This window comes from Ranitomeya variabilis, chromosome 7, assembly GCF_051348905.1.
Source record: "Ranitomeya variabilis isolate aRanVar5 chromosome 7, aRanVar5.hap1, whole genome shotgun sequence".
Taxonomy (NCBI): domain Eukaryota; kingdom Metazoa; phylum Chordata; class Amphibia; order Anura; family Dendrobatidae; genus Ranitomeya; species Ranitomeya variabilis.
Window position 1 is genome coordinate 25996149 of NC_135238.1, and position 21028 is coordinate 26017176.

General features: G+C 50.8%; 1 protein-coding gene across 1 annotated transcript; it reads right to left on the reverse strand.

Annotated features, from left to right (window-relative positions):
• Positions 1–574: 574 nt before the first annotated feature.
• ABCA3 (ATP binding cassette subfamily A member 3) lies at positions 575–20614 on the reverse strand. Its single transcript, XM_077274647.1, has 31 exons — positions 20352–20614; positions 15579–15668; positions 14886–15141; positions 13803–13930; positions 13564–13729; positions 13118–13377; positions 12927–13043; positions 11822–11942; positions 11287–11460; positions 11015–11196; positions 10272–10418; positions 9929–10058; positions 9651–9805; positions 9412–9567; positions 9115–9325; positions 8299–8449; positions 7941–8039; positions 7678–7861; positions 7130–7436; positions 6705–6978; positions 6088–6292; positions 5743–5962; positions 5025–5186; positions 4283–4440; positions 4009–4143; positions 3418–3612; positions 3141–3328; positions 2883–3053; positions 2629–2813; positions 2197–2270; positions 575–2052 (listed from the first exon to the last, which is right to left on the reverse strand). The coding sequence occupies exons 2-31, from the start codon at positions 15630–15632 to the stop codon at positions 1921–1923; spliced, it is 5097 nt and encodes a 1698-aa protein (XP_077130762.1). The 5' UTR covers positions 15633–15668; positions 20352–20614; the 3' UTR covers positions 575–1920.
• Positions 20615–21028: the final 414 nt, after the last annotated feature.

Consider the following 21028-nt stretch of genomic DNA (forward strand, 5'->3'; position numbering starts at 1 on the left):
AATTCTGCTAGTTAATGGAGTGTTGATAGGACTTTGTCTAACGGTGTAAAGAGGACACGTCCCAGGATGCGAGCTCCAAACACTAAAGACAGCAAAGAATGCTGGAAGATTTCAGCTCTGAAGCCATCAATACTGTGAATTAACCACATGTTGGAAATAGGTTTTTTTCCTACGTTCCAAGCCCTGAGAATAGACAGAGATTTGTCTTACAATTTGCACAAATAACAAGATGTCATGGTTCTGTGTGTACAGCTCCTGTGCAGAGCTATGTGTCTCCATGGTTACAAGACTACAATGGAACCCAAGTGCAGTCAGATTCCTGTTACTCCATGTGTTGTCCGGATCAGACTACACCCGGTGTTTGTAGTCTGTAACCATGGCGACACATTGATCTGAACAGAAGCTGTACACAAACCGGCAGAACACTTAATATTTACTAAAATTTAAAAAATAGTTGTCCACACACCCCAATAGAATATTGTTTTCCCCCTGCCTCTCACTAGTGATATGCGACAGAAGAATTCGACCTTTGGGTTCAGGGACGTCGGTGACGGTTCCCACAAAATAAATGATATGAAGTCTGCAGCTTTCAAAAGAGCAGCATAAATAAGATTTATTGAGGTTTTTTTACAATCAGATGTCTGCTTGGAACAGTCAAAACCTTGTTCCAAGGACAAAACAGAGTAGACAGCGTCGCACATTGTTCCCTGGCTGTCCACACAAAAACACAAGCTTTGGGGTTAGTTTAGCAACGAGGGTCGTGTCAGTGCCAGCTGTCTGTATACATTCACTGTTAGCCAAGTGATCTTCTCCACAGAGGCTAAAGGGTTAAATATTAACTAGCACTCCCTAGGTTGTAGCGAACAGTCCTTAAAGTTCCAGACACAGAGTGGGGCCAAGAGGTGCCGCGGTGGAGACGCCAACCGAGCGGGGCCAAGAGGTGCTGCGGAAAGAGACGCCACTAGAGTGAGGCCAAGAGCCACCAACCGAGCGGGGCCAAGAGGCGCCTGTAGGAGAGACGCCACCCGAGTGGGGCCAAGAGGCGCCTGTAGGGGAGACGCCACCCGAGTGGGGCCAAGAGGCGCCTGTAGGGGAGCCAAGAGGCGCCTGTAGGGGAGACGCCACCCGAGCGGGGCCAAGAGGCGCCTGTAGGAGAGACGCCACCCGAGTGGGGCCAAGAGGCGCCTGTAGGGGAGCCAAGAGGCGCCTGTAGGGGAGACGCCACCCGAGCGGGGCCAAGAGGCGCCTGTAGGGGAGACGCCACCCGAGCGGGGCCAAGAGGCGCTGCAGGAGACACAATCGACAGCGGTTGCATTGACAAATCCATTGGTTTAGTATTCACAATTCCCTTCTCTATCCCTTTAAGCTTAAAGTGTTCAATTTAAAAAAAATAAAATAAAAACTGCATCCTTTCAAATCAGCATAGTGATTTCCATTCAAGCAATACAACAATTAGGGCGATAATTTCAATCATGGTACGATAATTTCAATCATGGTACAGTAGTAGATCCATCAGCGCCTCACATGGTTCAGTCAGTGGTAGAACTTGATTTCAGTGCAGTCGCTCCCTTGGTAGGATGACGGAAGTAATACCAGAGTTCAGGAGGGGGGATATGGGGGGTCGATGTGGGGGCTTGTATGAAAGGAGGAGGCACTGGAGGAGATTGGTCATCAGTATAGGGCAGGCTGGTTAGACTGGATGGAGACCATGGTCATTATGGACGGACAATTCTTCTAGAAATGGTTAAGACCGACGTGGACGGGGGATGTGGTTCTTCTACTGAGGAAGGTGCAAAGTTTTGTCTGGACGGCAAAAATTGGTCAGGTGAGAAACCGGAGGCCGTTAGTCACAGTTGAGTGTGCACCAAAGGCGGCGTCTGCAGTCCATGGAGATATTTCACAATCTTTTTGGATAAAGTTCTATACAACGACCACCTCCGGCGGCTGCTGGAAATGACTGAAGCTCAGGAAGACTTGCTCCAGAGAGATCTGGCTCACACAGTAATCCTCCAGATCAAACTTCTCTTTGGCTTTTTCTAAAGTTCCAAACACCTGGAAAAAAAAATGGAGAAGAACACGAAAACGGGTCTGAATCTTAAACGTCAACTGAGACAAGAATAGAAAACGTACAACAGCCACCGCAGAGGATATTGTTTTGCATGGACGACTCCATAGGGGAGCCGGCAAATTTCTCACCTGTGCCCAACTCAGATCCTGGTTTGTTATATGGTAGTGGACCATACCCTGGTGCTCGTGCTTCAGCTGGCTACCTGGAAGACAAAAAGGAACTAGCATTAGTACAGCACTACCATCGGCCATGGGGAAATCAGGACAACTACCAATTAAAATAGGGGAAAAAAAAATTGTGGTTGATGGCAAACACCACTAGAGGGAGCTAAGTGTATAAAGATGTATGAGATCAATGGGAGCTGTATACGTTCATGCACTAACCTCCCCCTAGTGGTGGCCACAGATAAGAAAAGCCCCTTTAATCTGGTAAATTGCGTATGTGCCCTATATAAAACAAAAACATGCACTTGTCTCCTGGCCCAGTGATGTCAGCACTGAAATTATGTCACGTCCGCTGATCGGCTGCAGCCTCACTACACCGGTTCTGCACACACTAACCTGGGAAGACGGTCTCCACAAAATCTTTAAAGGCAACCAGATCATCTCCACCTCTGGACGTCTTGGCTAGTAACGTGTATCCGCTACCAAATTTGCATTTGAGGTGCTGAGGACTGCCCAGGCACTTGAGCTGACCGTTCACCATGATGGCGAGCCGCGTGCAAAGAGCTTCACACTCCTCCATGCTGGAAGACACCGAGTGATTAGAAACCGTGCGTCGTCCCAGATTCCCTCCGCACACAATGGCGCCTCACCTGTGTGACGTGATGATCACAGCTTTGCCGCTCTCTCGAGTTCTGGTCACTGCGTCCCACAGAAGTCTCCGAGCCACTGGATCCATTCCAGTAGACGGCTCATCCATGAAGATGACTGGTGGACCACCGATCAGAGCAATGCCAGCGCTGAGCTTCCTCTTATTTCCACCACTGGGACGTATGGGAAAAAACACATTATATTCCCCCCCAAAAAGAAAACGACACATACGAGACCACCCTCCCACCCCACCGACTCACCTATACGCCCGCACTAGTTTATTAGCATGAGGTTCCAGGAGAAGCCCCCGCAGCATGTTCTCTACGCAGCTATTAATGTAAACCTCCGGGACTCCCCGTAGGCGGGCGTACAGACACAGCGTCTCGCGACCAGTCATATGGTCAAGTAAGGGGTCAAACTGTGGGCAGTAGCCGATTCTCTGCTGGGCCTGCGCAAAAGGAGGAGACGCTAAGACATGGGGGGCTACATATGTATGGAAGCCCGGAAATAAGACCTGGCCTTGGGTCTCCCAGTTACCTTCTTTGTGTGGTTTAGGATGCTGTACCCATCGATGTAGGCATCCCCAGAGCTGACGCTTTCGTCTCCAGTCAGCATCCGGAACGTGGTGGTCTTACCAGCTCCATTAAAGCCAAGTAGTCCAAAGCATTCTCCGCGGCCCACAGCCAGGGATATGCGATCTACGGCAAGGAGAAGAGCGCGCCGGCCGTATACCTTCAGAATTCAAGAAACACAATTAAAGGGATACTCCAGACTCCAACAAACATCACCTTTTCACGGCCGTGGTCGACAGAGATAGCAAGCATGTAGCCCACCGCTTTCATGTCCTCCCTGCCCCCATCCTAGGATAGTTGGGGGTCCCTGTGTTTAGACCTTTCGAGGATTCAGCTTATAGATCATAGGGGGCTTTGGCCTCAGCGGATCTAATATTCCTCAATAGGAGAGGTGTGAACCCCAACTATGCCTTCAAGTGCCCGTTTCTACCTGGACAGTTGGCATCGCTCTCCATAGAGATTAATCAGTACATTGTTATTTTGGGCCCTTTGTACATAACATTTGGGCCCCATCTTATATACTTTTATGACGTAAGTGTTAATCACCAGAACTAACCTTGCTAAGTTCCCGGATAACCAGGGGGCTACTGAGTGTCGAGGGCTGCTCCATCGGAGACTCCAACACCTTCTTCCTCTCGTCGGCCACATCCCGGTCCTCTGAGGGAGTCACAGGGGACTCAGGGAGTGAGAACTGCAAAGGTGAAGACAGGAAGCAAATACAAGCTAAATATAAAAAAAAAATGGAGTTTATGGATCATAGACCCCAGAAATGTCAGGAGCTCAGCCCCATTTTATGACACCCCCCCCCCCCCCCTGCTTAAAATCCGTACCCAGCGACGACGCCTGAACCGGCAAAGCTGGCAGAGGATCTGGCTCTCGATAATGAAGAGAAGGCAAAGGAAGATGAAGCCCTGAACGGCCATAGAGGTCAAGTAGCGTCCCACTCCCGGAGAGGAGAAAGAGTAATAGTTGGTTTGATAGGTGATATCTGGAAAGGAAAAGTAACGGTAAATCTCCCAAGTGTCCCGGAAAGCTGAAGTATACGAGTGCCTACCTGCTCTGTGGGGGGCAGAGGTATGTGTGGTGGGCAGAACTGTATGGCCGATTGTGCCTGGGATTTCTCCAGTCTATTTGTTGCCTTCAGCTGCACTGATGTCAGAACATCCTCATTTAGAGTACAGGTGTTGGCAGTGAAAGAGTCAGCACTTGTGTCCTCCTCTTAGGGTCTTGTCAGAACAGTCTCTGGCGGACCCTCACTGCCCCCTGTATGGTATATTCTAATGGATTTACTTCCCCCAAACAATCCTGTTCTCGTTATGTCCCCCCTTCAGTGATATGCATGTATAGTTAGGTTTAACGAATAGGAAGATGCCGGTGCCGACCCTTTCACTGCCAGCATCTGTACTCCCAAGGCAGGAGGGTAGACTGGGAAAAGCAGTTGTTTGAAAGCGGCTTACATGCATTTGTTTTTTTTTTTCCAGGAGTAAAGACAAATCCCCTAATAAAGTGATCTAAAAGGTTTCGTAACTCCATGCTGGACAAAAATGTAAGAAAAAAAAAAAAGTCACTCACTCATTTTCTGGCAGGCAAGTTCAGATATCGGGGTAAATGAGGTACAGAATTCCAGGAAATGGTAGTTTTGATAGAAGTCACTGAATGATCGTCCCATGCAATAATTGGGGAGCACCAAAAATACGAGGTCCAGGGTGTGAGATAGGTCCACCAGGTCGAGGGCTGCGGAAAATAAAGATGGAAAAGGGGAGAAAGAACAAAAAAAAGTCAGCCCCTTTATAGAAGACCCTCCGGCGATCAGCTGCTAATAACAGGCCTGACGGGTGAAGGCGGCTGCAGAACAGGACAATACAACGGACGGACAGGGTTATACACTGCCATAATGCGGGATCATTTGTTCAGCCTATACGCCGCCATACACAGAAGAGTCCGCCACACCCGGCTATTATGGTGGGGTCTGCTGACCTTCTAATGTATTGGAGGTCTCCTAAAACAGAGCAGCAGATCGGACGCCCGACCGCCACTTCATTCATTCTCTATAGGGCTGACGGAAAAAGCCAAACGCAGCACCGGGCAGCGCCGTAGGGAATGAACGGAGCGGTGGTCGGGATCCCCGGTTCTGCCATCTAAAGCAGGTCTCGATGGTCGGACCACCACCGATAAATAAGCGATCACTTGTTTTCACCAGACAGCCCCTTTAATAGAGGGGAAAAGCCCAAAATGGGCATTATAGGGGTAGATATAGGCAAGTGCTGTGCAGCTAGGGCAACTGTCTTACCTGGGATGCTCATGATGGTGACCGACAAGAAGGAGGCAGTGCCCGACAGGATGTTGAATATGGTGAGCCGGGTGTAAGCGGTGGCAGTGGAGGTGAACAGAAAGCTGAACAAGTACATAAGCGGAATGACGGCCCAGCCGTACAGGAGGAGCATCAGCATCACGTCCACAAGATGGTGGCTATCCGTATAGGCGCGCACCCCAAAGGCCTGGAACACCACCTGCAAGTATAATGGGGGCAGAGGTTACAGGCAATAAACGAGGAGGTGACGCTTCTCCTTCTCATCTGCATCATCTCCGATCCGGCACCGGATGTAGGAAAATGCACAATACGGGGGTCACTTACAAGCATGAGGGTGCACGGGATTAGGAAGTTCAGCAGATCCCAGGTCAGTGCAGACAGCCAGTAACTGAAGGACGATGCTCCGCTCACAAACTGCACGTGTTTGGACTTCACGGCCCTCTCCCCGACCAGCAGCAGGGAGAACGTGCTAGCTAAAGACGCCATACCGTACAGAAGATTAATGGCGATGGCGAAACCCGTCTGACCCCTGCAGAAAAAAGCAAAACTAATCTTATAGCATGGTCTTATACAGCGCATCTCCCACAAAGACCAGCAACTCTGATAGCAAGAGCAGCACTGCCACAGTGCCACTAGAGGGAGCTCTCTGCATGCAGATTTATACACCTCCTGTATATATGTACTTAGCTCCCTCTAGTGGTAAATGCATGCATTAAATATTTGCAGCAGCAGCAGCAGCACAGATCCATGCAAGAGTCACTGGCAGGAAATACATTTACCCGGCTGTCCCCTAGGAAATAATATACCTAAAATACCCGGCATTGAGAAATGTGCAATGCAATGGCCAGAAGGGGTTTTGGAGAAGGTGGATCCAAGGGGGAAGGAAAGGGGTGACGTGTATATAAATGGCTTATAAGTCTCATTCTAAGCATCCCACTTACTCGAGGAGCTGGTCCCGGGCAGTCTCGGTGGTGTTTCGTGGCAGCGGGTAGTTGGTTACAGAAATAGAAGCGTTGGCGCCAGCCACCAATCTGAACAGGGTGTTATCAGCCAATGCCAACGCCACAGCCACCGCGTGGAACGCCTGGTTATTGAATCGGGCAGTGACATTGTAACGCGAGCCGACACGTAGGATTTCGGCGGCGCACAGGCAGTGTTCAGCAAACAGGGCACCTTCGTCGGTCGCCTTTGCCAGAAGATAATCATCAAGGTCACCTGAGGACGAAGTAAAAATATATAATTGGCAGATGGGAGCTGCTGCGTCCCACAAGGTCACGGCTTTCCATAGCTCAGAGATACAACTTAAAGGGGCGGCTCATCTACGTCGCCCTCTTCTCTAGGAGCATAGCAAGCACCCAAGGCTTACCGATCACTTCTTGGGGCTCGACATGGTCCTCATCCAGCTGCTCCCTGAAGTTCTCTGCCAGGGTCTGCAGCAGCAGCGAGGCATTAGGTGGCAGGGAGTACGGCACCGCTGTGCGTCCATAAGGTGCCAAGCTCATCTGCAGCGGGGGAGAGTCTTGGGGTCCAGGGAAGGTATTTCCTACAATCAGGGCCAATGTGGTGAAGACCAAAGGGACCAAGAACTGGCCCACAACGATCTTCCAGTTCCTCCAGCTGTACGAAGCTCGCTTTACAAAAAGGGCATAAAACTGCTGGCACCAGAGGGAACACTGGAGGGAAGAAAAAGAGGCGACAGGTACATATATAATGCGGTCACTTCACAAATTTCTTTCTGATTTAATATTTGTATGATCAGTTTTTATTATTTACAGAGCTGCGTGTCGTCTGTGTCGCCATGGTAACAGACTACGCCCATACCCCATGTAGTCGGATCCTGCAGTCATCTCCATACACTGAACGCCCCCACCCTAGTAAGTGATGCTGTCCATCAGTCCCGCCGCTTCAGCTCACCCCTCCGTTAAGCTTGACATTAGAACAATCCTCGGTGATCAGCGTCCCGCTGTCCTCTGTACAGTCGCTCATGGAGCAGGACTCCTCCGCGGACCAGTCGTTTGCGCGTCGCTCGTGCTGATACTGGAGTGCGGGCAGCTGTATGGCCTGTATGTCCAGGCTGCTGTCTACTAATTTCCCCACCCTACAATGTAGAAGAAGGCGACTCAGATATCCTACAAGATACAGGAACCGATAACGGCATCAAACATGGGGGCCCTTACCTTAGAAATACTTCCTCCATAGTGGTGACCGACGCTCCGTAACTGGCAATGCCCAACTCATTGCGGCGAAGCTCCAGCTCAGAGAACAGTGGCTCAAACCTAAAAAAGATGGCAGAATTCACACAGCCGTACTCGAATTGGAAGACCCGGCCCGACGGGAGAGAGAATGGCTTCATAGGCAAACACCAGCGCAGATCGGCGGGCCGGGTCTTCTGATCACTGCCCACCCATGTCTCACGCAGGTGGAAAATCAGCCGCATTCAAGTGCACAAAGCCAGTAATATCATAGACAGATCATATAGTATGTATAATAATAATAATAATATAGTAATATCATATACATTTCTGCGAGTCTTACCTATGGGTGCTCTCCTTGGGCAAGATGTAAGATAGTTCGGCCCCAGCATTACTCTCCAAGGTGGCATGGGGGACATAGCTGGTGACGAGGTCTGTGATTTCCTCCACTTGGCAGTGCGGCTGCTTCACCATCACCATATGGTACCCGGCACCTGCAGAACGACAACACCAAAACGTAAGATGTGTGTGGGATGTAAGCCTGTATACTTCGGGGGCGCAGCCTCATCCTGTATACTTCGGGGGCGCAGCCTCATCATGTATATATTGGGGGTGCCGAGCGCAAGCTCATCCTGTATATATTGGGGGCGCAGTTTCATCCTGTATATATCGGGGGCGCAGCCTCATCCTGTATATATATCGGGGGCGCAGCCTCATCCTGTATATATATCGGGGGCGCAGCCTCATCCTGTATATATATCGGGGGCGCAGCCTCATCATGTATATATTGGGGGTGCAGCCTCATCCTGTATATATATCGGGGGCGCAGCCTCATCCTGTATATATATCGGGGGCGCAGCCTCATCCTGTATATATATATTGGGGGCGCAGCCTCATCCTGAGGGCTCATCTATATATATTGGGTGGGGCTCACACTGAACAATATTGTGCAGAATTACTTTCAGCCTAGCGGTTCGTCCCTCCATAACAGTCGGTCTCTCATATGGCCCCCTTAGGAAAACTAATTGCCCACCCCTGATCTACAGAACGAAGGGATCAAATTCCTTCTGCATTTTCTCCTCCACCGCCCTGCTCTTTGTGCAGGGAGATGCAACTCGCCCCATTTTCAGTAACCCCCTCCACATTCCCCCTTTCTCACCATATTTGCTTTTGAGGAAGAGAGGCGACCCGCAGCACTGCAGCTGCCCCTGGGCAAGGATGGCGACTCGATCTCCAAGGATATCGGCCTCGTCCATGAAATGCGTGGTGAGGAGAAGGGTCCGGTCGTGTTTGTGCTGCCTTAAGAGCTCCCACGTGTCCCTGCGAGAGGCCGGGTCCATTCCAGAGGTCGGTTCATCCAGCATAACGACCTGCGATGATCACACGGTTTGCAGATCAGGTAACGCACCTTACAATGTGGCATCTGTTAGCCGCAAACATGGCGACCGGTTATTACCTTAGACCCTCCGATCAAGGCGATCCCTATGGACAGCTTCCGGCAGGTGCCCCCCGACAACTGAGTGCTCAAAGCTTTACGTTTCTCTTCAATTCTTAGGATTTGCAATATCTTTTCCACCTCATCCGGGCAGCGCCAACGAGGACAGCCTTTCAGCTAAACAACACAGACATGAAGGTTGGGTGCAATGATTACAGACAGACGCACATTGCTGGCTTATTAGTTCCCGAGACCCTTACAGCTGCGTAAAAATACAAGTGCTCCTCCACGGTGAGACCCTGGAACAGGACGTCATGTTGAGGGCAAAGCCCCAGATTGCGTCTGATGAGAGCGGTGTCTCGAGAGATTTCATACCCTCCAATGTAGCATTCACCGGATGAGGGGGGAAAAAGGCCTAAAACCCAAAAAGAAAAAAAAAATGGATGGTTAGATGTAGATCGTGCACAATGCTGAAATTACGTTTATTGGCACAATGAAGGGTTAACGGCCGGGGTCGGAGTTGTGGGAGATCACGTACCGGTCAGCATAGATAAAGTAGTGCTCTTCCCGGCCCCGTTGTGTCCCAGTAGTACCGTAATTTGTCCTTCATACATGTTAAGGGTGAGATCCCGCACAGCAACGCGCCTCTTACCGTTCACACGGAAAGCCTGGAAAATAAAAAGAGCACATTATTTTATGAATGAACGACCACCGCTCCATTCATTTGGGGGGCTCGCATTCTCATGAATGGATTGGACGCCCGAGGATCAGACACTTGATGTGCTCATTATGAGACCACCCCTTTAAGAAGGGAAAGGGAATCACATCTAGAATGGAGTTGTGACAGAGTGATACCTAGTGGACGTGGGGTAGAACTTCACCTTTGTTAAATGTTTGATCCGAATACCCGGCACCAGGTCTGCAGGTTCTTCTTCCAAGTAATCCCCTCTCAAGGCTTTCTCAGGATCCTCATCATCCTCCTTCTCTAGGAATTCGGCATCTCTGGCAGTCCCGCACCAATATGAAGGCTGCAGAGACGCGCAGAGGAAGGAAGGTCAGTTTTGATTGCTTTAAGCGATGTGGATTGAGGAGATCTGATCGCAGTTAACCATTTATTTCCAGAGTATTTTTGCTTCTAGTTCACGCTTTAATATTGTGATGTGTCAGAAGTTTTGATCATTAGGGGTCCGAGTGCTGAGACCTCGAGGAAGAGAAGCAGGTGAGCGCTTTGCCCATTCACTAATAATCTACTTTTCTCAAGGTGGCGAGGATATAGAATCAGACTTAAAGGGGTTGTCCAGGATTAGAAAAAGGCACCTGTCCACAGGGTGTGCGCGATTACTGCAGCTCAGCCTCATTCACTTTAATGGAGCCGAGCTGTGATACCTGTGACAACCCATGGACAGGACAGACGACAACCCCTTTAATAAGAGAGGGCATGGACTCGACTGATCCTCTGACGAGAGTCAATCACAGATGGAGGGGCAGTGACGAGATTCATTTTAGTGATCAATGGATGTCTCAGTATCTGGAACGGCCATTGAGCAAAACTTCCGACACGTCTAAGGTTTTTGGTTAAAGATTGGGAAACTATAGTTCAACTATGAAAAAAATGGCTTCTTACCATAAAGCAAAAGTACCAAGGTTGGGGAACTCCGTAGTCTCCCGGCATGATACTCTCCACATACCACCCGATGATGGAGTAGACCACCGAGTCCAGCAGCAGCATGCCCATCACTTGGCCCAGGGTGAAGTTATCGTCCACACTGACCGGGGTCAGTAGGTTCGACCACTGAGCTCCGGTGCCTAAAGACCAAGCGATGACATAAGACTCCTTGATGTTGGCTTTTGGCCTTCACAAGGAATGAAGGCGAAGACACGACGGTTCTCGCTGACCTTTGCCTTCAAACATCCCGATCAGTTGGGCGCCCATGGCCATGCCCACATTGGAAATAAGACAAGACGCCAGCTTCTCGCTATGAGTTATCCGATCATATCGAGGGGAGATGAAGAAGTAGGGGATGTAGGAGAAGAAGTACAGGAACCCTCCGGCTGCAGCTGCCACATTCGCTGTAGGAGACAATAAAAAAAGATCACAGGTATCCAAAACGGGAGCCTATAAAAACCAAAAACTTTGTATCCTTTCATTATAAATTCTCAAGAATGGTGGAATTGTTTTTATTCTATAGTATCAGACTTGCCCAATTTTATAGGGAAGGAGCGCGAGTTTGTGAGTTTGGAAGAGCTGCCCTGGATCTGACCAACATCAGTCCTCCGGGGTGACAGCGGTGCAATAACGCTGCCGATCCAAACTGTCAATCATCCAGAGCACACCGCCCCCCAAGCCAAGAAGGAAGCCGGGAGGCAGAGGAGCGCTGTGCTACCGAGGAAAGATGGCGCAACCAAAGATGGAGAGAGAAAGCATTCCTACCTCGTGAGAAAAAGCTGCTGATCATAACACTGAAGGAGATGGTGGACACGGCAAATACCAGAAGATAGACAAAGACCACCGTGGGGTCACTCCGAGTGAGGACTGCCCCCTCGTTACTGGCCTGGAAGAAAAGGAAAAAATGAAGAGTCATTTGTTAGTAACCCAAAAGTAAAAGGAAAGTCTCTAAAGGGTGTAAGGACGCGCAAGGTGCCCGATCTGCATCACAACGTGGGCAAGAGGCATCGTCAGCCCTTCAAGTGGCCATGTGCCATCACTTACAGATTTAACCCTCTGATCACCCAAACGAAGGGGCAGAAACTAGTGATGAGCGAGTGGTCTCCGAGTATTTGTTACTGCTCGGAGATTACGTTTTCATTGCCGCAGCTGAATGATTTACAGCTATTAGCCAGCATAAGTACATGTGGGGATTCCCTAGCAACCACCACATGTACTCAGCCTGGCTAATAGCTATAAATCATTCAGCTGCAGCAATGAAAACTAAATCTCCGAGCAGTAACAAATACTCGGAGACCACCTGAGCGTGATCTGGAAAACCCGAGCAACCTGTATACCCCCTCATCATTAGCAGAAAACTTAATTTCCTGTACTGATGAACAGGGCTGCATTTCAGCTTCCTCGGTGGGAGCTGCAATTCCATGAAGAGCTGTGGCACTTCTCATATGGGGGGGTCCAAGAAGTTGGACCCCACCAATCAAAAAGTGACGGCATATCCAAGCAATAGGTCATCACGTCCGGTGGGAATATCCCCTTTCTTATTGATCACATTGCGGTTACAGCAAAACGTCCATGGCCACGAGCAAACCCCCTGTAGCATGATCCCGCAGTCACACCGTAGCCCCTTCCTTCTGACCAATGCCGCCTATCTTTATGCCAGTAACATAAAAAAAGATGGAGGAGAACAACAGATGACTGCAGGATGCAACTACACAGGGCTTGTTTGCATCCATGGGGACACATAATTCTGCATTGGAGCTGTAGACTTGAAATATATATATATATATCTTTACCGTTTTAACGGTTGTATTGGAGCAAAGCAAAACGACAGCGGAAATGCAAGACACTGGAAGGAAGGAGCAATACTGACCTGGACACACAGGAGTAAAGTGACAAAAAAGATGGACACCAAAAGTAATATGAAAAAATGGATGAACCAGGCAGTAGAGAGAAGCCAGGACTTCAGTCCCATCACTCGCATGTACTCCTGTAAGAAACGGCAATCAATAGGTTGTAATTCATGCAGTGATTCCAGGAAACCCGTCACAACTCCGTCCTCACCTTCAGCTTCCGCTCCTTCTCCAGGACCAGCGCGCGCACAATGCTCAGGGAGGTGTAGGTGAAGCTGAGCATCAGGAGCAAAGGGAGCTGGTTCTGGATAGCCAGGATGAAGAGGTCGTTGACGTAAGGTGGGAAGGGAAACCGTCGGATAGAGACATCGATCTCGTCCAGAAGGGCCTGCCCGGTTTCGTTGGCATGGTGGTAAATGATCGCCCGGTCCACGTGGTGCTGCACTGCCAGAAAGCATTCTCTATAGTATCCTGGAAGGTGAAAAAAAAAAAAAAGAATTAATGATTTGTGTATAGCGATAAAAAAAAAAAACTAAAAACAAGAGATTGGCTAAGTGGTTTTTTTTATTTATTTTTTTTATTTTAAGTTTTTTTTTTGTACATTCCAATTTTTTTTTGTTAAACATGCAGAAAACCAGGCATGGCGCCCATCGTTACCCGGTGTGCCTCCAGTTATGTCATTCCGCTCGCGAGGCCCCGGAAGCTGGAAGAGCGGGTACAAGTATCTGGTGTGCCAGTTGCGGTCCACATTTGGGTTCAGTCCCGATTGCTCACTGATGGGAGCGTTGCGAGGGCTGTACTTAAACCGCAGCTTATAGCGGACCTGTGGCCGGAAAGACAGAGCGGTTATTCCTGCAGCACTAATGTCGCCGGCCTTCTGCTAGCGGAGTCGTTACCTGCAGGGGTAATGGATCATGGCTGTTATTGAACGTATGGTCGAAGACTATGGCGGCCAGCACGTTGCCCGACTGGTTGTCATGTCTGATGAACTTCTCTAAATCTCCTTCTGTAGGGAACCCCCGGGCTGCGGACAACGGAGAGAGTCAAGCAAGGAAACAGAACAAGACGCCTGAGTACTGAACCCACCTGATGGGATACAAGCACATGGCCGATATATCCACAGGATAGGTGATAACTTACTGGTCAGTGGGGGTCTGACTGCTGGGGTCTGCACCGATCGACAGTATGGGGCACTGTTATCCATGTTAGAATGGAGCAGCAGTGAACATGCCCGAACACCGCTCCATCCATTCCCTATGGGGCTGCAGAGCGCTGCGCTTGGCTTTTTCCAGTAGCCACATAGAGAATGAATGTAATGGATGTAAGGGACCACTGGAGTAGGTTGTCTAACCTCAGATATATGGGACCACCGGAGTAGGTTGTCAACCTCAGATATAGGGGACCACCGGAGTAGGCTGCCTTACCTCGGATATATGGGACCACCGGAGTAGGCTGCCTTAGCTTGGATATATGGGACCGCCGATGTAGGTTGCCTTACCTCGGATATATGGGACCACCGGAGTAGGCTGCCTTACCTCGGATATATGGGACCAGCGGAGTAGGCTGCCTTACCTCGGATATATGGGACCAGCGGAGTAGGCTGCCTTACCTCGGATATATGGGACCACCAGAGTAGGTTGCCTTACCTCGGATATATGGGACCACCAGAGTAGGTTGCCTTAGCTCGGATATATGGGACCACCGGAGTAGGCTTCCTTACCTCGGATATATGGGACCACCGGAGTAGGCTGCCTTACCTCAGATATATGGGACCACCGGAGTAGGCTGCCTTAGCTCGGATATATGGGACCACCAGAGTAGGCTGCCTTAGCTCGGATATATGGGACCACCAGAGTAGGTTGCCTTACCTCGGATATATGGGACCACCAGAGTAGGTTGCCTTAGCTCGGATATATGGGACCACCGGAGTAGGCTTCCTTACCTCGGATATATGGGACCACCGAAGTAGGCTGCCTTACCTCGGATACCAATATCCAGCTTCTTCTCCACGGCTGCCACAATATCCCGCACGACATCACTATTGGACGGGACGTAGGCCAGATCCCAAGGTCCCATAATACGAAACATTCCGGGCAACCTGAGAAAGTCCACATTGGGGTACGTGGTCGCATTGGGGTGGTTCTCAGACTCGACCCTATGCCTCAATGCAATTAGGATAACAGAAAACAGGAGCGGCAGCGCGAGCTCGATCACCGTCACCAGGACCTGACGTTTCTAAGGGGAGAGGAGACAACATCAAAAAGCTTTAAAAGTAATAATCGGCAGGGGTCCGATCTCCACATGCTCGGCTCTGCGCCCGGTCACCTCTATGATGGCCAGACTACATGGAAAACCAGTGAAGGAGACTCAGCACCACATCTGCACCCAATCCGCAGAATGAACGGGGGTCCGGGCTCAACGATTACTTACATTTACCATGATTTTATGTGGTAGAAATACCCCTTTAACACACACACACATAAAGGAACAGGCATTGGTCTGTAAGTCTCATATGACCTTGCAGGTTTCCGTAGTATAGAAGCCCCTTCCTGCGCTCAGTGAGAGAGGTGCAGGCCGTACTATACATGTATTATATCTGTATTGTCACATATCCCCCCTGACCCAGGACTAGCTGCCTGATAACACCACCGCCATACCGTGCCCCAATGTACCTGTAAGATGTAATTCTTCCATAGAAGGAGCCACAGCTGCCGTAATACCGCCATGGTGGATCACTCCAGCAGACGACCGTCGCTCACAATCTGTAAGGAGCAAACGGAGGGTTAGCGGGGGAGGAAATAGACGAAGACCCTGATACACCACCCCCTTCTTACAAGAATCCTGCAGGATATCACTCCATTGGACACTGACACCCAAGAAGCACCGATGGCGGGTTTCCTTCACGCCCTACGGAGAGCTGTATTGTGTAACGCACTGGATGGGGCCGGTGGCCGCTCTGAGCACCAAGCCCTCGTCGCTCTGAAGTACCCTAGAATGTCACTGATTACGGAGAGTGGCACACTTCAGCGATGACGCAGAGCATTGCGACACAAACGTGCCGTGGTGCAAGAACTCAAGTTGAGCACTTGGGAGCTGCATTCCAGAAAGAAAAAGGTGAATGCTGCGATGCTCTGCACGTGCCGGCTCGGCCGCATGCTGCGATGCTCTGCACGCGCCGGCTCGACCGCATGCTGCGATGCTCTGCGGAGCGACGTGACATGGCTTTTGGTACAGATTGTATCGTAGAGTATATTGCGATGGTGGCGGCTCAGTACGTCCCCGGTGACAGCAGACATGATTGCCGGGCTGCAATCCTGTGCTGAGTGTTTAGAAAGTAAGTGACCCATCATGACTCCGTGCTGGGTGCGTCCCGCTGTCCAATCTTTATTATTTCTGGGTACACAGCGGCCATGCTTTTTTATGGGGGAAAGATAAAGCATCTGTAATAGGAAGCGATCTGTCAGCTCTAAAGATGTGAAGAACAAAAACTGAAAGGAGCGACTACGGCACGGACCAAACGGTGAAGTACATGACCGGGTCAGAGCGGCTCCAAAATGGGATGACAAGGGTGAACCGGAGACAGGATCATGGACGCCCAAGGTACCAATGTGCAGTGTCAGCGCGCGACTGGTCCGATCCTACAGAACAGTTACAGGAGCCCAAAGTGCTGAAATTCCTGCTGCTATGATCGAAAGGAGCCAGGGCGCCGCAGCTACGGCAGAAAGGAGCCAGGGCGAAGTAGCTCCGGCGGAAAGGAGCGAGGGCGCCGCAGCTAAGGCGGAAAGGAGCCAGGGAGCGCCGCAGCTACGGCGGAAAGGAGCCAGGGAGCGCCGCAGCTACGGCGGACAGGAGCCAGGGAGCGCCGCAGCTACGGCGGAAAGGAGCCAGGGAGCGCCGCAGCTACGACGGAAAAGAGCCAGGGAGCGCCGCAGCTACGACGGAAAGGAGCCAGGGAGCGCCGCAGCTACGACGGAAAGGAGCCAGGGAGCGCTGCAGCTACGACGGAAAGGAGCCAGGGAGCGCTGCAGCTACGACGGAAAGGAGCCAGGGAGCGCCGCAGCTACGACGGAAAGGAGCCAGGGAGCGCCGCAGCTACGACAGAAAGGAGCCAGAGAGCGCCGCAGCTACGACGGAAAGGAGCCAGGGAGCGCCGCAGCTACGACGGAAAGGAGCCAGGGAGCGCCGCAGCTACGGCAGAAAAGAGCCAGGGAGCGCCGCAGCTACATTGGACAGACGTCAGGACATGCAGAGCGTTGCAGCTACGATATAAAAGAAAGTCCTTCCACTGTCAAAAGTCCTACACCGGGCACATGGGCATCAGAACTGGACCAGCAGTAATGGTAGAAGGCACCTGGTTTGACAAATCCCGTTTTCCACCATGTGGACGGCCGATGTGTGTGCGTCACTTACCCGGGATGGCACCAGGATGCACTATGTGATGCGCAATGTCCTGCTGGGACCCTTGTGTGCTGCCATCATGTGAATGTGACACCCACCTAAGAATGTACAGACTAATTACACAGGGGCGGACACAGACAGAAGAGGCCCCTCTACAAGAACAGTATATGGGCCCTTTGCAGTCCAATATCTCATTATTGTGCTCCCTGTATATGTTGGAGACAGCAGCCGCTTTGGAGGTACAAGTTGCCCCTCCACACTTGGACCCCGTGCGACGGCACAGGTTGCACCAATGTACCATGTAGCACATCCCTCAGGCGAAAGATCGGATCCGTCCCCTGCAAGTGCCCCTTTTCCTGGGGAGTGGGTTACCAAATAACAGGGCTCCTTACAGCAGTGTAATGGTCGGTCAGGGATGTTTTGAGGAACATGACAAAGATCGAAGCGATGACTCGTCTCCGAATTCTCCAGATCTCAGTCCGATCGATCGCCTGAGGGATGTGCTGGAAAACAAGTCTGATCCATGGAGGCCGCACCGAGCCGCGCACAGGACGATCTTCTGCTGACAACTGGTGCGGACACTACAGGAACCATCTGAGGTCTAGTAGAGACCTAGCCTCAATGGGTCACAGGGCGGCGCGAGGAATCACCTACAACATATTGGGCAGGTGGCTCAGTCTTATGGCTAATGGTGGATAAGGGACCAGGGAGCCCTGAAATTCAGGCTGAACCTGACAGGGCGCTCACAGTGCTGCAACCCAGCAATCAGGAACGTACAAATCCAGATCACCAGGCATTGCATTACTGAGCCTGGCGCTACCACGCTGCCAGGCACTAAACACCTCCTGAGTGGTAGACGAATCCTGTTAATTATACGCCTGTGATCATCCCTCGAGACGTCCCCAGGACACGTGACCCAACAACACTGAATGATAAACCCCCCACAGACTGCCATGCTGAGAGTCGTAGCTCTGCAACATGGATGCCACCATTTCATTCTAATATCCCACCAGGAAAATACACCCTAATAGGAGGTGATAGAGGAGAGATCTCTCCTCAGATCCCCAACTTTACCAGCCACTAACAAGCAGCAGACTGAGGCTGTCTATTCCATGGACGACCATTCACTTACCTCCATACATTTCTGACGTCATCTTGCAGTTTGCCTCATGACAGTCATCAATTGGTTACATAATAAAGGGATAGTCTACAATGACAAGAAGCTTCCTTTATAAAGTCGCATAATTTTATGATGGGGGGGAGGGGGGTCTATCCTCTAGGACCCCTATCGATGGTGTTGTTATCTCCACATCCGGGTGGCAGGGAGGGCACTGGCGCTTCGGACCCTTCATTCTGTGCATTTCAGACCCCCATGATCAGGAGATAAGCCATTATATTACAAGATAGAAACACACATGGATGCCGGCTGCACGGGCGGAATTATAGGCTGCACCCACGTGGCAGCATTAGCTATGCACCGAGCCTATGCGTAATGCACTTGTGCCTATAGGCGGGCAGTGCCAGTGGTGGGAACGTGCACAAATACACAGGAGCGTACACAGCCCTCCACAGAGCTCCGGCGGTCACCATAGCTATAGATAATGAATGAATACATGGACCATCTGGTGTGCTGGCCACCTGCCGGGGAACCATTTATGATCAATGGCACCCATCCCCCCACCTGCAGACCTTTATAGACAAAGGGCAACCTACCGACCATGAGCACAAGGGCCGGCACCGATCATAACACCAGGTGGTATCTCAATGCCCGTGCAAACACCGAAACGCAGAACTCGGCTCAATTATGGCCATCAGGTTCCTCTGATCATCATCTACTTTCAAGACGTCTTATATGGGCCCCCCGCATTCAGGACCCTCATCGCTGAGCCAGTATGTCGCCCACACATGTATTATATGGGGAAATGTATGACCGGCTGATTATATAAGGTTCTGGAGCTGAACCCACAGAGATCAGTGGATTCAATAATGGGCAAGAAAGTTTCCAAAAAGTTGTTAAACTTTACAGCTAAAACGTATCCGTCACTGGAGTGTCTCAATAGAGAAGCCGGTCAGAGAACGCGGAGATATAATCCACATGCAAAAATTACCCAAATGTCGGCAGCAAAGGCAAAAACGCGTGGTGGACGTCTGAGCGGACGCTGCTGAATGACGGCTCTGCAGCACGAAAATGTGTTATACTGTAATTATTGTAATACAACCGGCCCCCTGATGCCCCCCGGCTCGGAAAGGAGTGATCAATCTTAGGGAGTGGTGGGTCCAGATGTAAACAGGCGATCTATGGAAATACTTTTACGTTTATGGACACCTTACGGAAAGATCTTAAAGGGATATTTCTTTAAATCACTAAAAGTGGGTCCCCCTGATGGAGAATAAATAGCCAGGGGGCCGCGTCTATGGGAGTTAGAACTGACTGCCTGGCTTTTTTCTTTGATTCCCATAGAAGTGAACAGAGAGAGGTGCACATGTATGGCGTCTGGATGAGGGTGGGGGTGCCCGTATTCTGCGTCAGGTGGGGGTCTCCGAGATGTCCTGTGGTTAGGCCATATTGCACGTATATCCCGCCGAATCCTCCAGCGCTGTATGGCAGCCTGTACTCTGCTGCACAGACACAGGCGGCCATAAAACAGCTGCCGAGAGGCTGCAGGAAATCCGTATCCTGCCCTCGTCATAAAAGAAGCGCAAACAGCACGTGCCGCTCCCCAATGTTCGGGGGGGGGTGACCTCTGACCTTTCACAGCGCTCCCCCTTATATCACGTGCAGAATACACAACGCCCTGCACACCATGTGATCCAGGCAAATCCGGATCTACCGGATTCCAACCTTCAAGATAAAGTTATCACAACATCGAGGAGTCAAAAAACAGCGGCTGATGGGCCCTACATGGGGGTCAATCTCATCTGTGCGACCAAATCCTGACGTGGCAAGCTGGGAGTTGTAGTTCTACAACGGTTGAAAATACTGACACACACAGTCCGATCTGATCGTGCGATCAGCCGGATAGATGGCAGCAGGACGGGGCTCTCACCTGTCCGGGCCGGCTCCCGGCACCATCCCCTCTCCCGGGGAGGAGGAGGAGGATGTGGTCTGGCGGATGGCAGGCTTTGTGCAGGATGAGGCCTCAGGCATCGGGTGTCAGCAGCTCCCCCTGGTCATGATGATGACGATGGTGAGGAGGAAGATCTCGGGCTGTCAGGGCGGCGGGCACCGGGCACACTGCGGGCGGCGGCGGCAGCACAGGTGCAGCAGGAGAAGCAGACAGCCGCTGACGTCACCGCCCTCCCCGGGATCGCAGCGCAAATAGCAGCCTCTGCCAGCCGCTTCCGGGTTAGGTCACATGACCCAGCGCTCGTCATGTGACCGTTGGACCGCAAACAAAGGGCCTGCAGCGGCCCAGGAGAGTCACGTGACCTGCAGCTTCATTGTGTCCATGGCAGAGAGAGAGAATTTGGGGGTAAAAGGATTTTTCCCCCCTCTGAGCTATTACTTAACTTCAGTTATGAAACAAATTACATTTAGGTTTTTTTTTTTTGTGCAAGCTGATGATGGGTGGTAGTGTACAAAACGCGTTATCAATAAAATCCCCTCTCTGGACCCAGCAGCGCATTTTCCATTTTCTTTCTCCCTCATTGTACACGACTTGACTGTTTTCAAGTTTCTGTTCTTTTGGTTGCAGAAGTAAAAAAAAAAAAAAAAAAATTGCAA